General features: G+C 37.8%; 1 protein-coding gene across 1 annotated transcript in view; it reads right to left on the reverse strand.

Moving 5' to 3' along the window:
• The window catches only part of LOC124640927, a 48,959-nt gene that overhangs the window by 14,497 nt on the left and 17,106 nt on the right, over positions 1 to 17,356 (reverse strand). The window contains exons 3-5 of the mRNA XM_047178893.1: positions 9,037 to 9,117; positions 8,750 to 8,882; positions 480 to 570 (exon numbers count right to left, since the gene is read on the reverse strand). Coding sequence (XP_047034849.1) covers positions 480 to 570; positions 8,750 to 8,882; positions 9,037 to 9,103 — 291 coding nt within the window. The 5' untranslated portion in view covers positions 9,104 to 9,117. The remainder of the gene's footprint in view (positions 1 to 479; positions 571 to 8,749; positions 8,883 to 9,036; positions 9,118 to 17,356) is intronic.

Genomic DNA, 17,356 nt, shown 5'->3' on the forward strand with positions numbered 1-17,356 from the left:
GTATATTTATTAGCGGCATCGTTCATTAGGCCTGAAAGCGATTAAACTGTCTAACGTTTAGCTGAACAGTTACAATGTAGTGTGGCTGGCCAGTTAGCTTCCCCGGGACTGGTTGACCGATTTAATCTGAATTGTTAATCCAATCTCTGCATCGGTCGGCTAATTGGCAGTACTGAGGGAATGCCGGTAGATAACCGAGATAAATTTATTTGGCTATTAATACGTAAATTGTTATCTATTACACCGTAAAGGAAGACAAAGCAAATCTCTGAGATTATGAAGACAATAAATAAGGTTTGCTGTAAACATAACTTCAGAATGATAAGTACATTAAACGTTAGGCGGACAAGACTTTAATTAAGCTGGGAAATAGGAGATGCCTTTGGAATCAATTCAATTTCCTAGATCTTATTATCAGTCGTATGTTGGTTGAACGGCGGTAAGTATCTATAGTATTATCAACATTAATAGGAACATACCTGAGGAGTGGCCATGGGGTTGTTGGCCTGTGTGTCATTCTGCAGCAGGCAGCGCGTCTCTTGCACTGGCGTCAGAGGGTTCAGCACAAAACTGTAACAAATATTACAATAATACATCTGGACGATAATATTTCTTACCATAACATGTCTACTGTCAACCATATCCCCTGCGTGCACTTATTTTAATGTACATATTGGCATTACATTCTAGGTTTATAGTCGTTATGCGTATCTAACCCAATGAAAGTTCAAGGTGACAATTTTTCCAATTGTAATGCAATACCTATACTGGTCATGACATAGTAAACTTGCAAATAGAAACATAAACCTATATGTTCACAATAAATCTGAAAGATTACTTGGAATTCTATTGTAAAAATATCGGCAGTAACGCAAAACGGTTTATCGCAAAGTCTTTATAGTTTTCTTATACCTACATATTCCCATTGTAAGCGGCACTAACTGTTGTTTTATTCCTACCGTTTGCTGTTAATTTTTCCAACATAACGATACGGTCGTTTTTCAAAGAAAGAAACATTAATACCCACGGTACCTGTAAAACGGCCCAAATTATTTCATTAGCTACGTTCATTGGTTTATCTCTGCAGGATACGAATCGCACAGAGAACCGTTGTATCAAGCTGGAACTAAATGTCCACGGTTTTTTTTTGCATTTTTGAACAACCACACTTTGTGGCAATCAATTTACGATTACAATTGACATTCAAGTATATTCTCCATGCATGAATCTTGTTATTGGAAATACCAACTGCTTTTACTGTCCGCATTGAATGCTATTGGTACTTTTTCAAATTCTATTCGATTCATAACTTCTTCAGAATCGCACTTGGTTAAAAGATATTGGTCTAAAAATTGATAACTGTACCAATAAACGTTATTGATAAAAACCGCTTACATAGTGTCGATCTCAAGTGTCATGACGAATCGTTTGATATCTCATTCATCGAAATCCATTGAACCGTTTCGGTTCAACGTGGGAATGGAAAAAACACAATATTGCTATATTCTGTAGGAACGCCATAATAAATAACATTACTGTTTTAGCGTAAAGGTGTTAACTGGTCGTAGAGTAAATATTGATAAAATAACTATTAGTATGATATGCGATCGTCACGGTGAGTCTAGGCTTACCGTTATTTACTTAGTAACAATTTGCACAATAAAAAAATCGGGTTTCCAAGCGGCTCTGCAGTAATTGAAGCATTTTATTTTAATTACTTCAAGTTGAAGGTTTTTTTGTGTGAATGATAAAAAGCGGCAATTGTCGAGCGGCACGTAGGCGGATTGATTTTTTAGTTGAACGTCTAGATAGACCATTGCACCAGGAAGTGGCAGGACGGTCACATGAGAGCTAAATGTACTCACACCCGACGCCATCATAGCGGGACTGCGGGATCCAAATACCATACATTTAGGTGAAGAAAGGTCTCAAATTAACGAGTATAGTATAAGTATATAACTTAAAATTGATTAACATTCTGCTGTAATTATTATTATTTACGCAAAGTTTTTGAAAATAAAGAAAACTTCATTATATTCTACATTAGTTCTCAAAATAAATTAAAAAATCCCAGTGTCCCTTTTTATCAGTCTACAAAAAGAGCGATATCGCAACATCTCAGTTTAATCTCATCGGGATGCGTACTCGACAAAAACAAAAGAAGTCTACATCGTCAGGTTTATTTTAATTTTATTTTGAGTGCGAGTAGAAAGGATACTTAAACACTAATAACACCCTTCGCAGGGTAATGACATCCATAAGTATTGTAGTAAAAATACTCGTAGTCTGTCCGTCAGACATCAGACCGCTTTGTTCTAAAATTAGATGTGAGGAACCCTTTAATGAGTTGAAATGGTTTTGCAATATTATCTACATCGCTCTCACGTCATGGTAGGAGCTGCATTATGAGTTACCAATTTATTTATACACACAAGTTACCTAACATTAAAACCAAAACAAAATCAAAAAAATATTTCTATAATGTCATATAAATATTTATGACAAGGTAAAGCAATTACTTCATATAATTGACACTATATTCCTTTAAGTATGTAATACATTAAAGAAAACATAATAGGTAAAATTATTTATAGAAAACTGTCAATGTGGGCGTGGCAGAATCTCTAGTACTTCAATATTGTGCAATATAAATTCAGTCAGTATATAAAACGGGTTTATAATTTATTGGTGTGCCACATAAAACAGTACATATACTACGTTAATCGAAATAAAACCTCGTTCTGATGCGAATGGAAGCTGCATCGCATCTCGCGTCTAATCAGCCATTTTTTAATCACTATAATTAACGCAGGCGTAATTTATGTAGTTGTCGTGTTGAATTTAGAGTGCTGAACATTTCCGTTTCCGTTTGTAGAAAAACCATCTCGAATCGAAGATATTCCGATTTCGAAACATTACTAATAGTAGGTACCTATATGTGAGATATAGTCAAACAGATAAACGATTATTGCCTACTATTAATTTATATGAATTTATGATACAGGTTGTGTTAAAATAAATGATTATCAAACGTGTGGGCGACGTGCCTCTTAATTAACTTGAATTGGTAAAAATAGGTTTGGTAAAATAAGTGTTGTATATAGATGTGGAACTCGTGAGAGAGATTCAGAAAATGCCATGAAACTATTACTTTGTGAAGTATTATATTTAATTTTCAGAGAGATTTTCACATGACCTTATTTCTAAGTAACATTACTGCTGAATAATTAAGATGGTTAATTGTAGCCTAGTATAATATAATGGGCGAGCACTAAAATATGCCATCTAGAGTCGTTATTCACAAGCTGAGACATTAGAAAGTTAAGTGTGCATTGATAAAGCCCACGCTGCATTCTCGAGCTAAGGGTGTTAATGCTCAGCGCATTTAGTTTATTATGTGAGACCATCGCAATAAAAGTGACACTAACGCTCAACGTTACACTTCCCTGCAGTCTAACGGAACTTACCGTTCCACGCAATATTTCGTGCTATAATAAACTGAACTACTTTACGAGATCGCTCGCCTTATTAATGCTCAGACCTACACGCTATGATCAGCCGTTACAAAATAGCTCTTACTTCAAACATTAATCCCAGCTATCCAGAGCTGCCTATCTCGCAAGGCTATCTGATGATCAAGTTATCCGAATCTCATTATAAACCACCGTTTTCTCTATGTTCAAATTGTGTGAGTTCTACCAACGGGTACACGAATTTCACACACGATTGACTACACTGAACTTTCGCTTTAGTATTGTATGTATGTCATTAAAACTATTAAAATCAAATGAATTGATCATCTACACGAGCTTGCACCGCAGTCAGATTCTTATCCAAATACATTGGTTTATCTTGATCTTTCTATCCACAGGCCAAAACAATGTAATAATAAACATTTGAAAGCTCGACTCTGACAAATTGCTAAGCTTTACTTAATAAATTATTGTTTATAAGCGCCTACTTGTAAACAAAGAATTCGTATAAAAAACGTTATGATTAATGCGTCGATAGAGCCCTTAAACTAATGACATTGCAGTTCACTTCGGTTTCACAACAGCGTAATAAATCTTCGACGCGGAGCTTGCTGTTAAAGCAATAATTAAACGGGAGATAGACTGGCCTTCAGAGTTGTGGACTGATTTAGAATTCATCAGAGATAAGTGCAGGTGTGTCGGCTCTGTGAATATTTAAAGTGTGTGCGTAGGTTTGATAATTAATCACGAGTATAGCACGCAGAATGAGGCTAAATGATTTGCACCGGTGGAGACGATGCAGTAATTTAATTAGTGTTGTTACGTGTGCATTAGTATGCAAGTATCGCTAGCGCTTTCCTCGCTGCGTGCAAAATTACAAGTGATATCACATGAGATATGCAGATGCCGCCTTATGGGAAAGTAGGTGGCTTGATTTAAAGATTGCAAAAGCGCATAATAGGCATGATGACAGTAATCAAAAATCATTAAAATAATATATTTATTAAATTAAACTTGAAGCTTGGAATATAAAACGCGCATTGTTTTCTTTATTAATAATGTGATTAATATGTATTTTTATAAAATAAAATTACGAAATAAGGCAATCCGCCATGATATCTTGAACACCAATCAGAGCTCGTGACGTCATTTCTCAAAACAACTCGCGCGAAAGTGCGCGAACGTCACATTTCGTTATTGTGAACTTCCACTGCGATCTTTGTTTTTAATTAATTAGTTGTTTATAACACGAGTTATGGAGCCCGGATTTATCAATGCAAACAGCGCTAATTTGCCTAGAATTGATATCATAATGCTGGGAAAGTTTTTGGCATCAAATAAAGATTTTTGTTCAGCTGAATTTAGAAATGTTAAAACTTCCATGTAAGTATACTAGTTTAATTAAAAAACAATGAGAGATGAAACCTAACCTCGAAATAGTTATTTACATTATAAACTATGCTAGAATCTAGAGAACTACGTAATAACTTACATCAAAGTGATCTTCACAAAAATAAAGTTTGTACCCTGGGCAATATTGCTTTTGAATCTCGCCTTGCAAGTTTAAGCCACTTATTTCGTATTTTTGTAGGTATTGTGAGGAACGTACACAAATAACTTATCAGGAGTTGTTTTGGATGTGTTCTTACTTGGTCCCCCAGTGACCCCACAACACCTATGCCCTTTCGAATTCATATTTAATAACACAAAAAACTTAATTATTGCACGAGCGTTGTTCACTTGCGTCTTGTAATTTCAGTCGTGACGTCACAAGTGACACCATGACACTGACAAGCGTTTTCGCGCCGGATTCAAAGTGGACAGAGAAAAATGCAATTATTTGATAAAAAATCTTCGCATTTTCTTAAAATTAATAATTTTTCATATAAAATAGACGTATACCTACATCATACAAAGGAATTTAAAAATTTGTCATCATGCCTATTAGTAACAGATGGTATCTCCTCGACATTATTAAGGTCCCAATTAACCTCATATGCGGCCTAATAAGATTATTTAATTTACAGTTTAGTACATAAAAAAGCTTACATTCGAATGCGAAATGTGACTGAATATATCCTTGAGAATATTTTCTAAACGTCCTTCCAGCAATTACGTTCAACCGACAAACAGGTTCAAGTTTCGCTGCACTGCATCGCTTAGTTCGTTGCCTAACGTAATGACGAGTTATGCATTTGTGCCAAGGGCTTACAAGGACGTCAATCAAGACGCTAAGGCACGGCAGAGCGATGTGAACCCTATTTTTAAAAGCAAAGACTAATGTGCATCATGTCACAATGATTATTTAATTTTAGTGCGGCACTGACTAGTTTTATCGATAGCTAGAGCCGCCGCGAGCGATGGAGACGGGTCGATTACCCGAGTCACATCAGCTAATGCACTGACAACGTGTCTGCAAAGCGACGACATGAAACAACTTTATATATCACACATTTGATCTAATCTTTGATCACACTATGACTCAAAATGTTCAATTACAAAATATGTTATTGGACAACGATACTAAGTTCACTATCGAGCAAGTTGAAGTACCGCACGATTATCTCCCCATCTTTATATCGATGTAAAATAATAAATTAAACAGGTACGGCACAGCAAAGGTGGTACAAACTGTACTATCAATTACATTGGCGTATAATCCAAACCGCAGCGACTACAAATTGCGCATATTACATCGTATTTATAGAGATTACAAACGTCCTAACATCATTACGGTGTTGAGATTATTATGGGCGCACTAGTATCAAGTAGTATTTACGTTTATTGCACAAATTGGTTGGATCAGACCGATCATCAGGTCTGTGGAGCCCGTTAGCCGGCGCCCGCGCACCCTGCGCATCAATCACGCGCTGTCCGACCAGACGCGGTCAGCGCTAACTGTGAGCCATCCCATCATACATATCTATGCATTTCATTAACGAATGCAGCAGCTCGCGGCCTTCAAACATTTTGATGGGTAAATTAATGACCAGTTACCTCGTATGACTAATGCGCTGTTTGTAAACACGCTGCTTTCGACAAATCTGTTTGAACTCCGTAATGATCTTTCATTGCCGTTATATTTTATCGCAGATCTATCGATGCTACCATGTTCAACTGATGATCAAGTAGTTGTACGTTCTTGATTGTATCTTCACAGCCGCCAGCTAATTGATAGATTCAATTAACTTAATGTTGGTTATCAATTCACATATTTTGTTGTAATGGTTTTTGGAGGCCTAAATACCAAATGTGACCTTGCGATGTGGAGAAATTATTTGATCATCTGCTTTTACTTTTCGTTTGTAAAAAGCATAATATGTTTGGTCCGCTACTCCTAAAATAACAGTAGGTACTACCCAAGTTTAATTTGCTATTGAACATCTGCAATTTCATGAACAACGACGTGCTCGTAAAGATTTTATCCGATTTGACAACATCAGATACCGGAGGTCGTGATCCGAAGATTTCAGATATTGAATCAATTTTAATGTCAAGTTAGTTTGCAGTTTCGGACAGACGGAATGGTATCTCACCGAGCGGTGCTCCCGAATACCGTAAAACGTTTGCGAGACGAGTCAGTGGCACCACCAACAACGCCGTGAACAGTTACCGATTGTTAAATCGCATCGTCCCATTCTTTTGTCAGATCGCTGGATCGCTATTTCTTTGGACGATTCAAGATACGAACATATTACCAGCTTACAATGATAATTAGAAGCGCGGGAAAGTTTCGTCTCGTTTAATTGAATACCGAATTGATTTTCGATCGATCCCGTTCAAATCGATTTCGAGGAATCTAACTAGCGTTTTAATACTGTTACACGGTTCAATTCACTTTAATTCAATTAGAGTTTTTGCAGTGCACGCCAACAGCTATGATAATGAACGCGAGTGCGACGCGACGCGACACTGCGGCGACGGCGACGTGAGCTTCGAGAAAAATACACAATAAATCAATTCTTCCAACACTTTCATACACTCTGTCAACTATTGAATCGTCGTTTCTTGAACTAGAGTAATGCGCATACCAGACTAGAAATTGTTCCATAAGTGCCTCACGGCCTATACATTGTGGGAGAGAATGAAATGCATACAAATGTATGGTGTCTGTTCCAAATCGAATGCTAGACTATGGCTACATAGTGTGAATCAGAACGTGGCAGACAATAACAATAAATTAAAATAATGTGTTCAAAACCGCCAATAGTCATGAAAACTATCGGGCGTGCTTGAAAATGTTGCGCTGGCTATAATCTCCATTGAAGACGTATGCGATCACTTTTACTGTTATCCAATTTGGAACGCGGCGAGGTCGGTTTCCGCTTTTACACGGTTTGTGGCTGTGCCCGAGACACATTGTTATTAGTCGGCAGCGTGTCGCAGGCCCAGGACGTGTGGCTGACTAACACACATCCGCGCATGCGCCCGACTACCCGCCAACCCACTACATCATGTAAATTACGTGAACTCTGACGCCGACCTCACGAATCCAGGAGTTATAGTTTAACTGTAACCGCGCAGATTTAGCATTCTGATTATGCACGTAGCCACTGTATGAATGTCGTGCGACCTCGTACCCTACCTTCAATTTTTGGCATTCATGATGGAAAACTCAGAGATAGAAATGTCAGATGTTAGATACGAGAACCGTGCCTACAAAACTACCCACCCGGAACAGCTACTAGGTCGCGTGTTCAATAAAATACAAACTGCGTCTGAAAGAAGCTAAGCTAGTGTCGGATTACTTTCTGCCCAGCTAGAGTACCTATCTTTTCAATACAGTCATTGACATGCGGCGTGCGATGAAGCGATCGCAGAGGTCGACACGGTACGATTAGGTCCGATTTCTCTTCCCTAGACTCAGTACCTATCGCAGACCGCCGCTGAATTAGTGAATCTTCACGTCAATCAGATGTTTATCTCGACCATTTGGGTTAGGAGCATCTAGATCTCAGATAACACGGACACATTGATTTTTATTTGTTTCGTGATCAGTCAGACTGACGAGTCATGTCTTTTGACGTTGTTACATGCGAAACTCTCTTTACTGGGTCAGATCAATGCACGGATTGATTTTATTGACATTATCTTGTAGATTGATATGGGAGTTATTAATAATTAACCGGTAGATAAAGGTGGTACCGCTGGGTTTTAATAAGCTGTCCGTTTATGGGTAATCGTATCTTGTCCGTATTAGGTTGGTTGAGAAATATGTGTGTAATTATTTGCAGAGGGTAATTATCGTGTAGGTTGCGGTGTTATTGGACAGTTACCTGAAGGAGGCGGCCTGGCAGTCGGGCTCCTCGCGGCACCAGCCCTGGCACTCGTACAGGGACAGGTTGCGCACCGTGTAGTACGCTGTGCCCGCGAAGTCCACATCTGTCAGCTTTTCGAACGCGGTTCGACCTGAAACAAACAGATTAGTTTAACATAATAACTCTAATCACTTAGCTTCCTTAATAGAAGTTCTCATACGATTTATTCTTTACAACCGTGGTAGGTAAATTTTCAACAAAAATTGACGATATTATGAGATTGGTGATATTATGAGAGTACTCACTGATAACATAGGTGGCCTGCAGTAACAGAAGCGCCAGCCGCGCCAAGCGCAGCCCGTCACCCTTCATGCTGATAGCACCACCTGGAACAGATAAACAGATTTAGTAACGCACAAATCTGCAATGTATAGTCACGAACATACTGAACAAATGTCTGGACGAAAAGACATTAAAAAACATGTTCTATACCACGCCAAAACTGGTCGATGATAAGCTAATCTATGCATAAAATTGCCCCATTGCTGGAAAAACAAACGATCTAGTAGTTATCTCAATAAAATATATCTTGTAGTTGATAACAACTCCAATAAATAAATCGCCTAAGAAAAAAACACAGTTGGCATGGACCTTTTTAGCTACAATTTACGTATTTAAAATATCGATGTGCATTGCGGCAGAAACTCCGTGACTGTATTCCTATACAATTTCTCGTTAGTGTCTTAATACATTATGGCATAAAATTCCCTTAATGCCCTCGCATGTCGGATTCGTATCCTCGAGCGAGGCTTTCTAAAGATTCTTATTCTTTGCTACGAAGTTTATATTTATGTGCTACGCGGTCTCGTAGCAACTTTGAAAGGGGTATTACAAATTATCGCTATCGGAATGTATTTTTTTTTCCAAATGTGCCAGTAGATACACGGTGAAAACAACACAATACGTGGGTAAAATCGAAAGTCCGCCAAAACTAGAACTATAATAATAAACCAATGATTGGCAGATGTAGGCAGTGATTCCAATATTATTTATTGAGGAAGTGCAATTGTGCTCACATAAGCAATAAATTACTAATTTAACAACTCAATGTGCCGAATGATTCGTTTCAGACATATCATTTGTAATACATACGTGCTTTGTGCGTATCGGGTCTATTACTGTTGATATTTCACCTACATTTCACACGACGAATAGACTTGTTATAGTGAAATTTATTGCGGGCAGGATGTAATTCGATGTTATTGATTAAAAATGAAAGTTAGAAGTAATGTTGTTTTCGGCGTTCATTGACTCACGTATCTGCGGCGTGTAGGTGTGTGTTTGTGTTCGGAGCCTATTGTATCACCGGCGCGCGATGGCGTGCAATTGTTTAGCAGCCTTTGTGATAGTCGATGCGCCAAATGCAGGTCAAGATCGACACTGCATGGACCCATGAAAGCTAATAGGAAAGTCAGTGACACGAATTTTCATTTACTTTTTTGCATCGCAATATCGCTTTCACTAGACTTTTTATCAAGTACAATGAATGGTCATTTGTAAACGAGAAAGTACAACTATTGTTGTATAGTACTCTGTAGCGCTGCTGAAATCATTTCTTATACATCGTCAATGATTCGAATGGCTTTCAATCAGTCCACAATGTCTCTGCTCGGTTAACGTGCTCAATATTATTTAAATTGCGAATTAAAATCTCTCTCTCACTTTTTATTTGCAAGTGAAGCAATCAAGCAACGGAAATCCACAGCGCACTGTCATAAAATTCATAATATAAATTGCACTCCAACAGGTCCCGCTATTTTAATTAAGTTTTCTCGTTCGACACATTTGTGTAAAACTTCGTTACTGAATTAAGGTTATGTAATGTACTGATAAAGTTTTAATCAGATATCTTAATTAAGCATTTAGTCAAGTTAATTATGTTCCATGTTGTATTTAAATATTCATGCAACCTCAAAACACACATATTTGTAATCATTTCAATAAATGAATGGCACAAATTGCACCAAAATATTTGAACGACCAAAAACGATACTCATCACTATTAAAATATATGCTGTGTCTATGAGAATAGTAGTAGACGTATGTAAATGGGTCTCAGTGTTCAATATGCACAAGTAATTGCAGTCAGATACCGTTTGTCTGTTCGTAAGTACTCTTACGTCGAAACTATTATGTGGAGTGATTCTCAAAATTCACCGGAAGAGGTGACTTCGCGGTACTGATTTCTAAACTTTAACGAACCACAAACAATTCAACGGTATTGCGGTAATGACAATTTGAGACAATTTGTCCCCCTGATACACTGAGCGTGAAAGAACAAAGTGCACGCATTCCGAACACACGCAGATGACAGGCGCGACTAGCGTTTACACGCATTATGGGTATTACACACATTGCTCTCCACGCATTAACGTGCTACACAAATCTTTCAGATGGTTTTTTAAAGCTAAATATGAAACTAATGTGACATTATTACGTTAACTCACATGACGGAGGGTGGTACTTTATATTTATGATGTCTCAAATTCCATATAAATCCACGAACCAAAAACGTTTTATTATCATCGTAAATACCTTCCAATTAAGAGTCGGAAGGACTTAATATCATCATTTTTATTGAGGATATAATGCAGAATTAAATACGAAAAAGAAAGGTATTTTCATCCGTAATCATTATTGGCGGACTAAATCAACTGTATTTCAAGCAAATTTTCAGCTCGAATTAATTAAATCTAATATTCTGCTTCAGTACTGTAACAAACTAATTACAACAGGACTTTGAACGTGACGAATATTTCAAAGAATTCAGAGTACGGTCAGCGACATAGCTGGTACACTGTTACTTTTTCAGAAGCACTAAAATTAATGTGACAATTGTCAAACTGTATTTTGTAATTTTAAAAAATATTGGTCTGAATTACGAGATCAAAACTGTAACTGTACCAAGCAATTCGCTACACTGAAAAGCCATACTAAAAGGACAACGAACATTCCTTTTGATATCCTATTCAAATCGCATAACGACAGTCAGAGGTCCTTACGCTTGCATAAAGAAGTTAAACAATGTACCGGCTGACATTTATGGCGTTCCTATATGGTGAAACAACGGAAGGAGCCTGCGATACAGTTAGTTCACCTATACCCCGCGATGGTATAGCCGAGATGCTCCGAGAGCGGAACATTGCTCCAATCTTGGTCACCCGACACAATAAACTGTAATAGTTCACCAGTGTAGGTGTGAAGTTTCGTGGCTTTGTTTATTTATACGCTAATGTGCGGCGCCGAACGTTTTTTAGGGTTCCGTAGCCAAAATGGCAAAAACGGAACCCTTATAGTTTCGTCATGTCCGTCTGTCCGTCTGTCCGTCTGTCCGTCTGTCACAGCCGATTTACTCGGAAACTATAAGTACTACAGTGATGAAATTTGATGGGAATATGTGTTGTATGAACCGCTACAAAAATATGACACTAAATAGTAAAAAAAAGAATTGGGGGTGGGGCCCCCCATACATGTAACTGAGGGATGAAATTTTTTTTTTCGATGTACATACCCGTGTGGGGTATCAATGGAAAGGTCTTTTAAAATGATATAAAGTTTTCTAAAAAACATTTTTCTTAAAGTGAACGGTTTTTGAGATATCAGCTCTCAAAGTCGTAAAAAGTATGTCCCCCCCCCCTCTATTTTTATAACTACGGGGTATAAAATTCTAAAAAAAATAGAGGTGATGCATGCTAATTAACTCTTTCAACGATTTTTGGTTTGATCAAAGTATCTCTTATAGTTTTTGAGATAGGTTGATTTAACTGTAATTTACGGAACCCTTCGTGCACGAGTCCGACTCGCACTTGGCCGGTTTTTTCATATAGATCGCTGTGGTTAGTCAGCGTGGTAATGAATAGTGGTATAACGGTCGATGAACGTAAAAGTGTTAGATTTGGTGGTCGTAAAATATGTAACTAATTTGTTTGGATATTTTTATTGGCCAGTCCTAATTCATGTGTGTATCGATCTGAATATTATTTTCTAAAGACGTATATTTACGCATTTATATTCAACTTAAATAGTTATAAAGACATTTATCTATATTATTGATGAATGTTAATTTTGATTGAGCTGTTTTGTCATGCCGCTTTGTGTAAAGCTGTTCTGAGCTGTTCCAATTAAAAGAAACTGTCGTATTGGAAGCAATAAAAGCAGTACCCACGACAACACTTAACATGAACAGTTACCATTGAAACGCGCTTAGCCCCGTAACACTAGAGTGCACTCAGTTTACGAAGATCATGCATGAGACAACATGGGTTCCGTTAAGAGTGCACTATAAACAATTATTACGCACAGGTGACGCGATCACGTGATCCATATGTCACATAATGAGCGTAACAGTTATATCACGAGCGCCGCGAGCGTGCCCCGCCCGCCGGCTCGGCGCGGGCGCAGCCACCGTGCTGTGCGCTCACAAATTGCCCAATTTAACGGTGAACTCGACTCCACAATCCTCACGTACTTCTAACATTTCTATCATTGCTTAAGCTTCGCAACGTTAACTAGAAACACTTAAAACAATAACCCGCTGTAATCTGTCCGATGTTTAGCGCGACAGATGATCAAACAGTACTCTTAATTGCACGTAACAGCCTTGTGGGTTTATGAGCTGAAATATTTCTATAATTAAACGGATAATGAGCTCCTAAGCTGTTCTTGGATGTATGAAAAATTACGTGAACCGTGCACCTGTTCGGAGAATTACACGTTATAGACGAGTTGTCTCGTCTTGATTTTCATCATTTCATATTTCGCTAACAGGGTCCATACAAAGTAATGTTTTTATGTATTCACATTCTTGCTTGATTGTAATTTTATTACAAAGTTTAATAAAACTTAATTTAATACCTTTAACAATAAAAGGGATTATTTATCAAAAGCTATAAATTATCTCTGGGTTTTATATCTTTTCAACGAGTTAAAGCTTGTACATATTCTTGATACAAGTTATCTCGCTAGGGGCGCTTCATGTAATGCGCATTACATTTTCCTCATACTCGAGTGTCACAAGAAACTTCGTCCTTGCAATTTCACAGTTTCATTCGTATTACTATTGTAGATTGATTTGAACAAGAAGGTTCAAGAATCTAAGTTTTTGTTGAGGCACCCTAATTATAAAGTAATGAACCGTGGTTCGTCTGGAAGGATTTTTCATTAAACACACAATAGCATTGTGTTCCCACACCGCGGGCACTCAATGGATCAGTAGTCTCCAATCTTTAATACGAAAGCATACAATCATTCTCATTGATGCCTTATACAAAGAAATTACAGTTTATATTTCCTGTTATTTCTGCACTTATTAACACTGAATCTACATTTATAGATCAATGTAAAGTCATTACGACATTGAAGCCATTCTCACGATTGAAGCACTGTATGCATGTTTAAGTGGTTATCAGAAAATGTGTAATCTATTTGTAATTGGCAGAAATTACGATTCTTAGGATCACTTTAGTGTGTGAGTAGATAGATTTTCTTTACTAAAACGTGATCAGAACTTTTATAACGAAGACGATTAAACTGGAATTGAGACATTCTTTAAATTGTAGAATCAATAAAAAGGACCTCAATCAGTAGTTTGTAATCAATATTTATGAGGATCATAATGACAAAATTAAAAAGAAAGCTCCGTTTGACCCAATGCCGTGTTTTTGTCAAATCATGTTCTTAATAGGCGAGCGTGCTCATCACATCTTGGTAAGTGGCTGTACAGAACAATCAGAAGCTTAGTAAGTACTGAGTCATGGCGCATATGTATAGACGAACTCATAAATAAACGGTTACTTAACTATATAGCATGATTATACCACATTACAATCAGAAATAGTCAAATTTCCTCACCTACTGACCTCGTGAGCTATTCACAGACAGATGTACAAGACAATACTAATTAGTGTTAATTCAATAATAGAAAAAAATACGAACAAGATTTACCATCCGGTGCTAATTCACTAGGTTCTAGTTTTTATTACTAACGGGAAATTGAACGTGGCCTACGATAATAAAGCTCTTTTGACTGTCGTTGTGATTTCAAGATGATGATATGCTTTGTTGACCGGGATAACTCACTATTCTCAGATATCACCTAACTAAAGTTTTAATCATCCTGTAACTACATCGTAGTTTGTCATTTGACTGCCTACCTTGTCTCCAGTTCAATAGATATGTTTTTCAAGTAGAACTTTTAGCAGCATCATCTAGTATGTTGTCCGCGCAGAGGTCATGCGTTATCCAATCTTTGTACGGCACGAATAAAAGCCAGTGCCACACAAGTCTAGCATTAAGATCTTTTGATGTTCGGCGGCGGGGTCAGAGGCGCACGTGCCTACCCGCCTACTTTCAGCATCAGATAAGCTCACGTAAATAATAAGTGCATATCTTGCAATCTCCGCTTATTATTATGAATTTTATTCTCTAACGGTCCGCATAGGCTAATGCACCAGATCTCATCTTGTAACGAGAATCCGAAAAAAAGCTATTCGGGTAAAACACAAATTGATCTTTTCTTATGATTTTTTTGGTGTTTTAAGAAACTGTAAATGTCGATTTGTCAAGCCGTAGAAATGATTTGTAATCAGATATCATAGCATCTTCGGATAGAATATAAGCCGCAAAAAAACAGTTTATCTGATGATTGTTTACAATGAGTTCGGGGGCGTTCCGGATCGGACATTATAAATCCGTATGTCACAAGTAGCAGTCACGTCACAATCGGCCGAACTTGACCGAGCGCTAACGGTACTGCGCCAGCGCACCGAGACGCGAGACAATGCGTGTGAGCAAGCCGACAGGTTGCTCGCCTGACCCAATTATCTTCACCAACTGGGCCATCTGTTTTCGAATGCGTGTGAAATTTTTGTATATATGTACTTTCACGCATGTGTAAGTGTTCCGGGTGGTAATTTCGCGAAATTAATGTTTTTCAAAACTGTTGGACTACTTTTCTTTTCCTTATGGATTTTATTCGCATGGCAATTGCAATGTATACTCGAATAAAAATGAATGGAAATAAAATTATATCGGTTCTAATGAAGAGACTCGTATGCTTTAACGATAAAGCTGTTGACTGGCAGAAGATATGCGTGTCTGAAGTAATAATTCTTGTCTCACAACACAATATTTGTACTCGTAGCCCAGTAACAAGATAACCCATTATAATGGTATTCATAGAAACAAACTCGCCTCGCTAGTTATTCTGCTAGCGATTAAATATTTCATGACTAACAAATGGTCCAAGGCAGGACTTGTAGTTATACTAAACCTATTTGCGAATAAATAGCGCATACCTTTACCGGTGTTTCTTAAACTTGCTTTCTGTATTTAGCTCGTTTGCATCGCACCTCCATAATTTGAGAATTCCTTTTATTCGAACTAGCAGCCGGAGCAGGGTTGGCAAGGCTCTGATATGCAAATATTTCCTTCCTAGATCAATATAAACAATTCAACCTAATGTTTTATTTCAATCCATAGACATGCTCTCAAACTCATTATTGAAGAGTTATTAAGTAATATACAGATTCATCATGACCTACTCACCGCGCACTTACTGACAGCTGATGATCAGCCTAATACGGTCCTTTGATTAAGTACTTTCACCGATCTTCTCTTGATTGGTTTCCTTGTTCAACAATAGCATTTTAATTAAAGTTTGTATAGAAATGTTGTACAAGATAAGTAGTAGCCCTGCTAGTGTCCGAGGCTCGCGTGTTTATCTAAGCGAGCAGGCGGCATGCGCCCGCGCCGCGTCGTGTCGCTGTCGGCCCGACCACTTGTACACGCCGCGCCGACCTGAGGATCACACAGCAAGCGACAGCGACTAAATAATGCCTAAACACACCACATCAGCATACAATGAGCTTTCAATTACCTACCCGATGTAACTACAATAGATTCGAAAACAAATTAAACTAATAATAGACTAGAAAACACCGGAAACAAAAAGAAATTGATTGAAGCGCCTATTTAAAAATAAACACGTGATCATCACATTAAACTTTTTTCATGCCTCTAGATACGGAAAGAGAAATTTTATAACTTGGTATTTGTATACATCGCATTGAATAGAATAGACGCGAATAAAAAAGAACCATTAGGATTGTAATGCGGGGTCAGAGATTCCTAATCGATTGTCAATCATCGCGCTCAACACTTCACGATCATAATATACACAAATACTGTAATGAACGTCCAGCTGCCTTTCAAATAAACTATCAAGTTTAATTAATTAGATAAAATCTGAAAGATTTAATAGGCGATTTTACCGTAGTTTCGTGCTGTAATATAATTTTAATTAACTTTTACTTGGAGCTTATCTAAATACTCAGCTCTTAAGGCAAGCAGTAATAAATGCACGATGTCGTTAAGGAGTGCAGGCGCCGCGGCCGGCTGGTCGTGAAACTACAACGCATACAGGCTGATGTCAAGCCGATGTGCGGTGAAAACCTTCGCCGGACTTACAGAGGAAAGCTAGCGTACACCGCGCACTGCGGTTTCATAAATATTCGCATAAATGTGGCGCGTGATATCGAACATAGAAAAGCTGGACGTAATCATTTT

The sequence above is a fragment of the Helicoverpa zea genome, chromosome 2 (genome assembly GCF_022581195.2).
Source record: "Helicoverpa zea isolate HzStark_Cry1AcR chromosome 2, ilHelZeax1.1, whole genome shotgun sequence".
In the NCBI taxonomy this organism is placed as follows: Eukaryota; Metazoa; Arthropoda; class Insecta; order Lepidoptera; family Noctuidae; genus Helicoverpa; species Helicoverpa zea.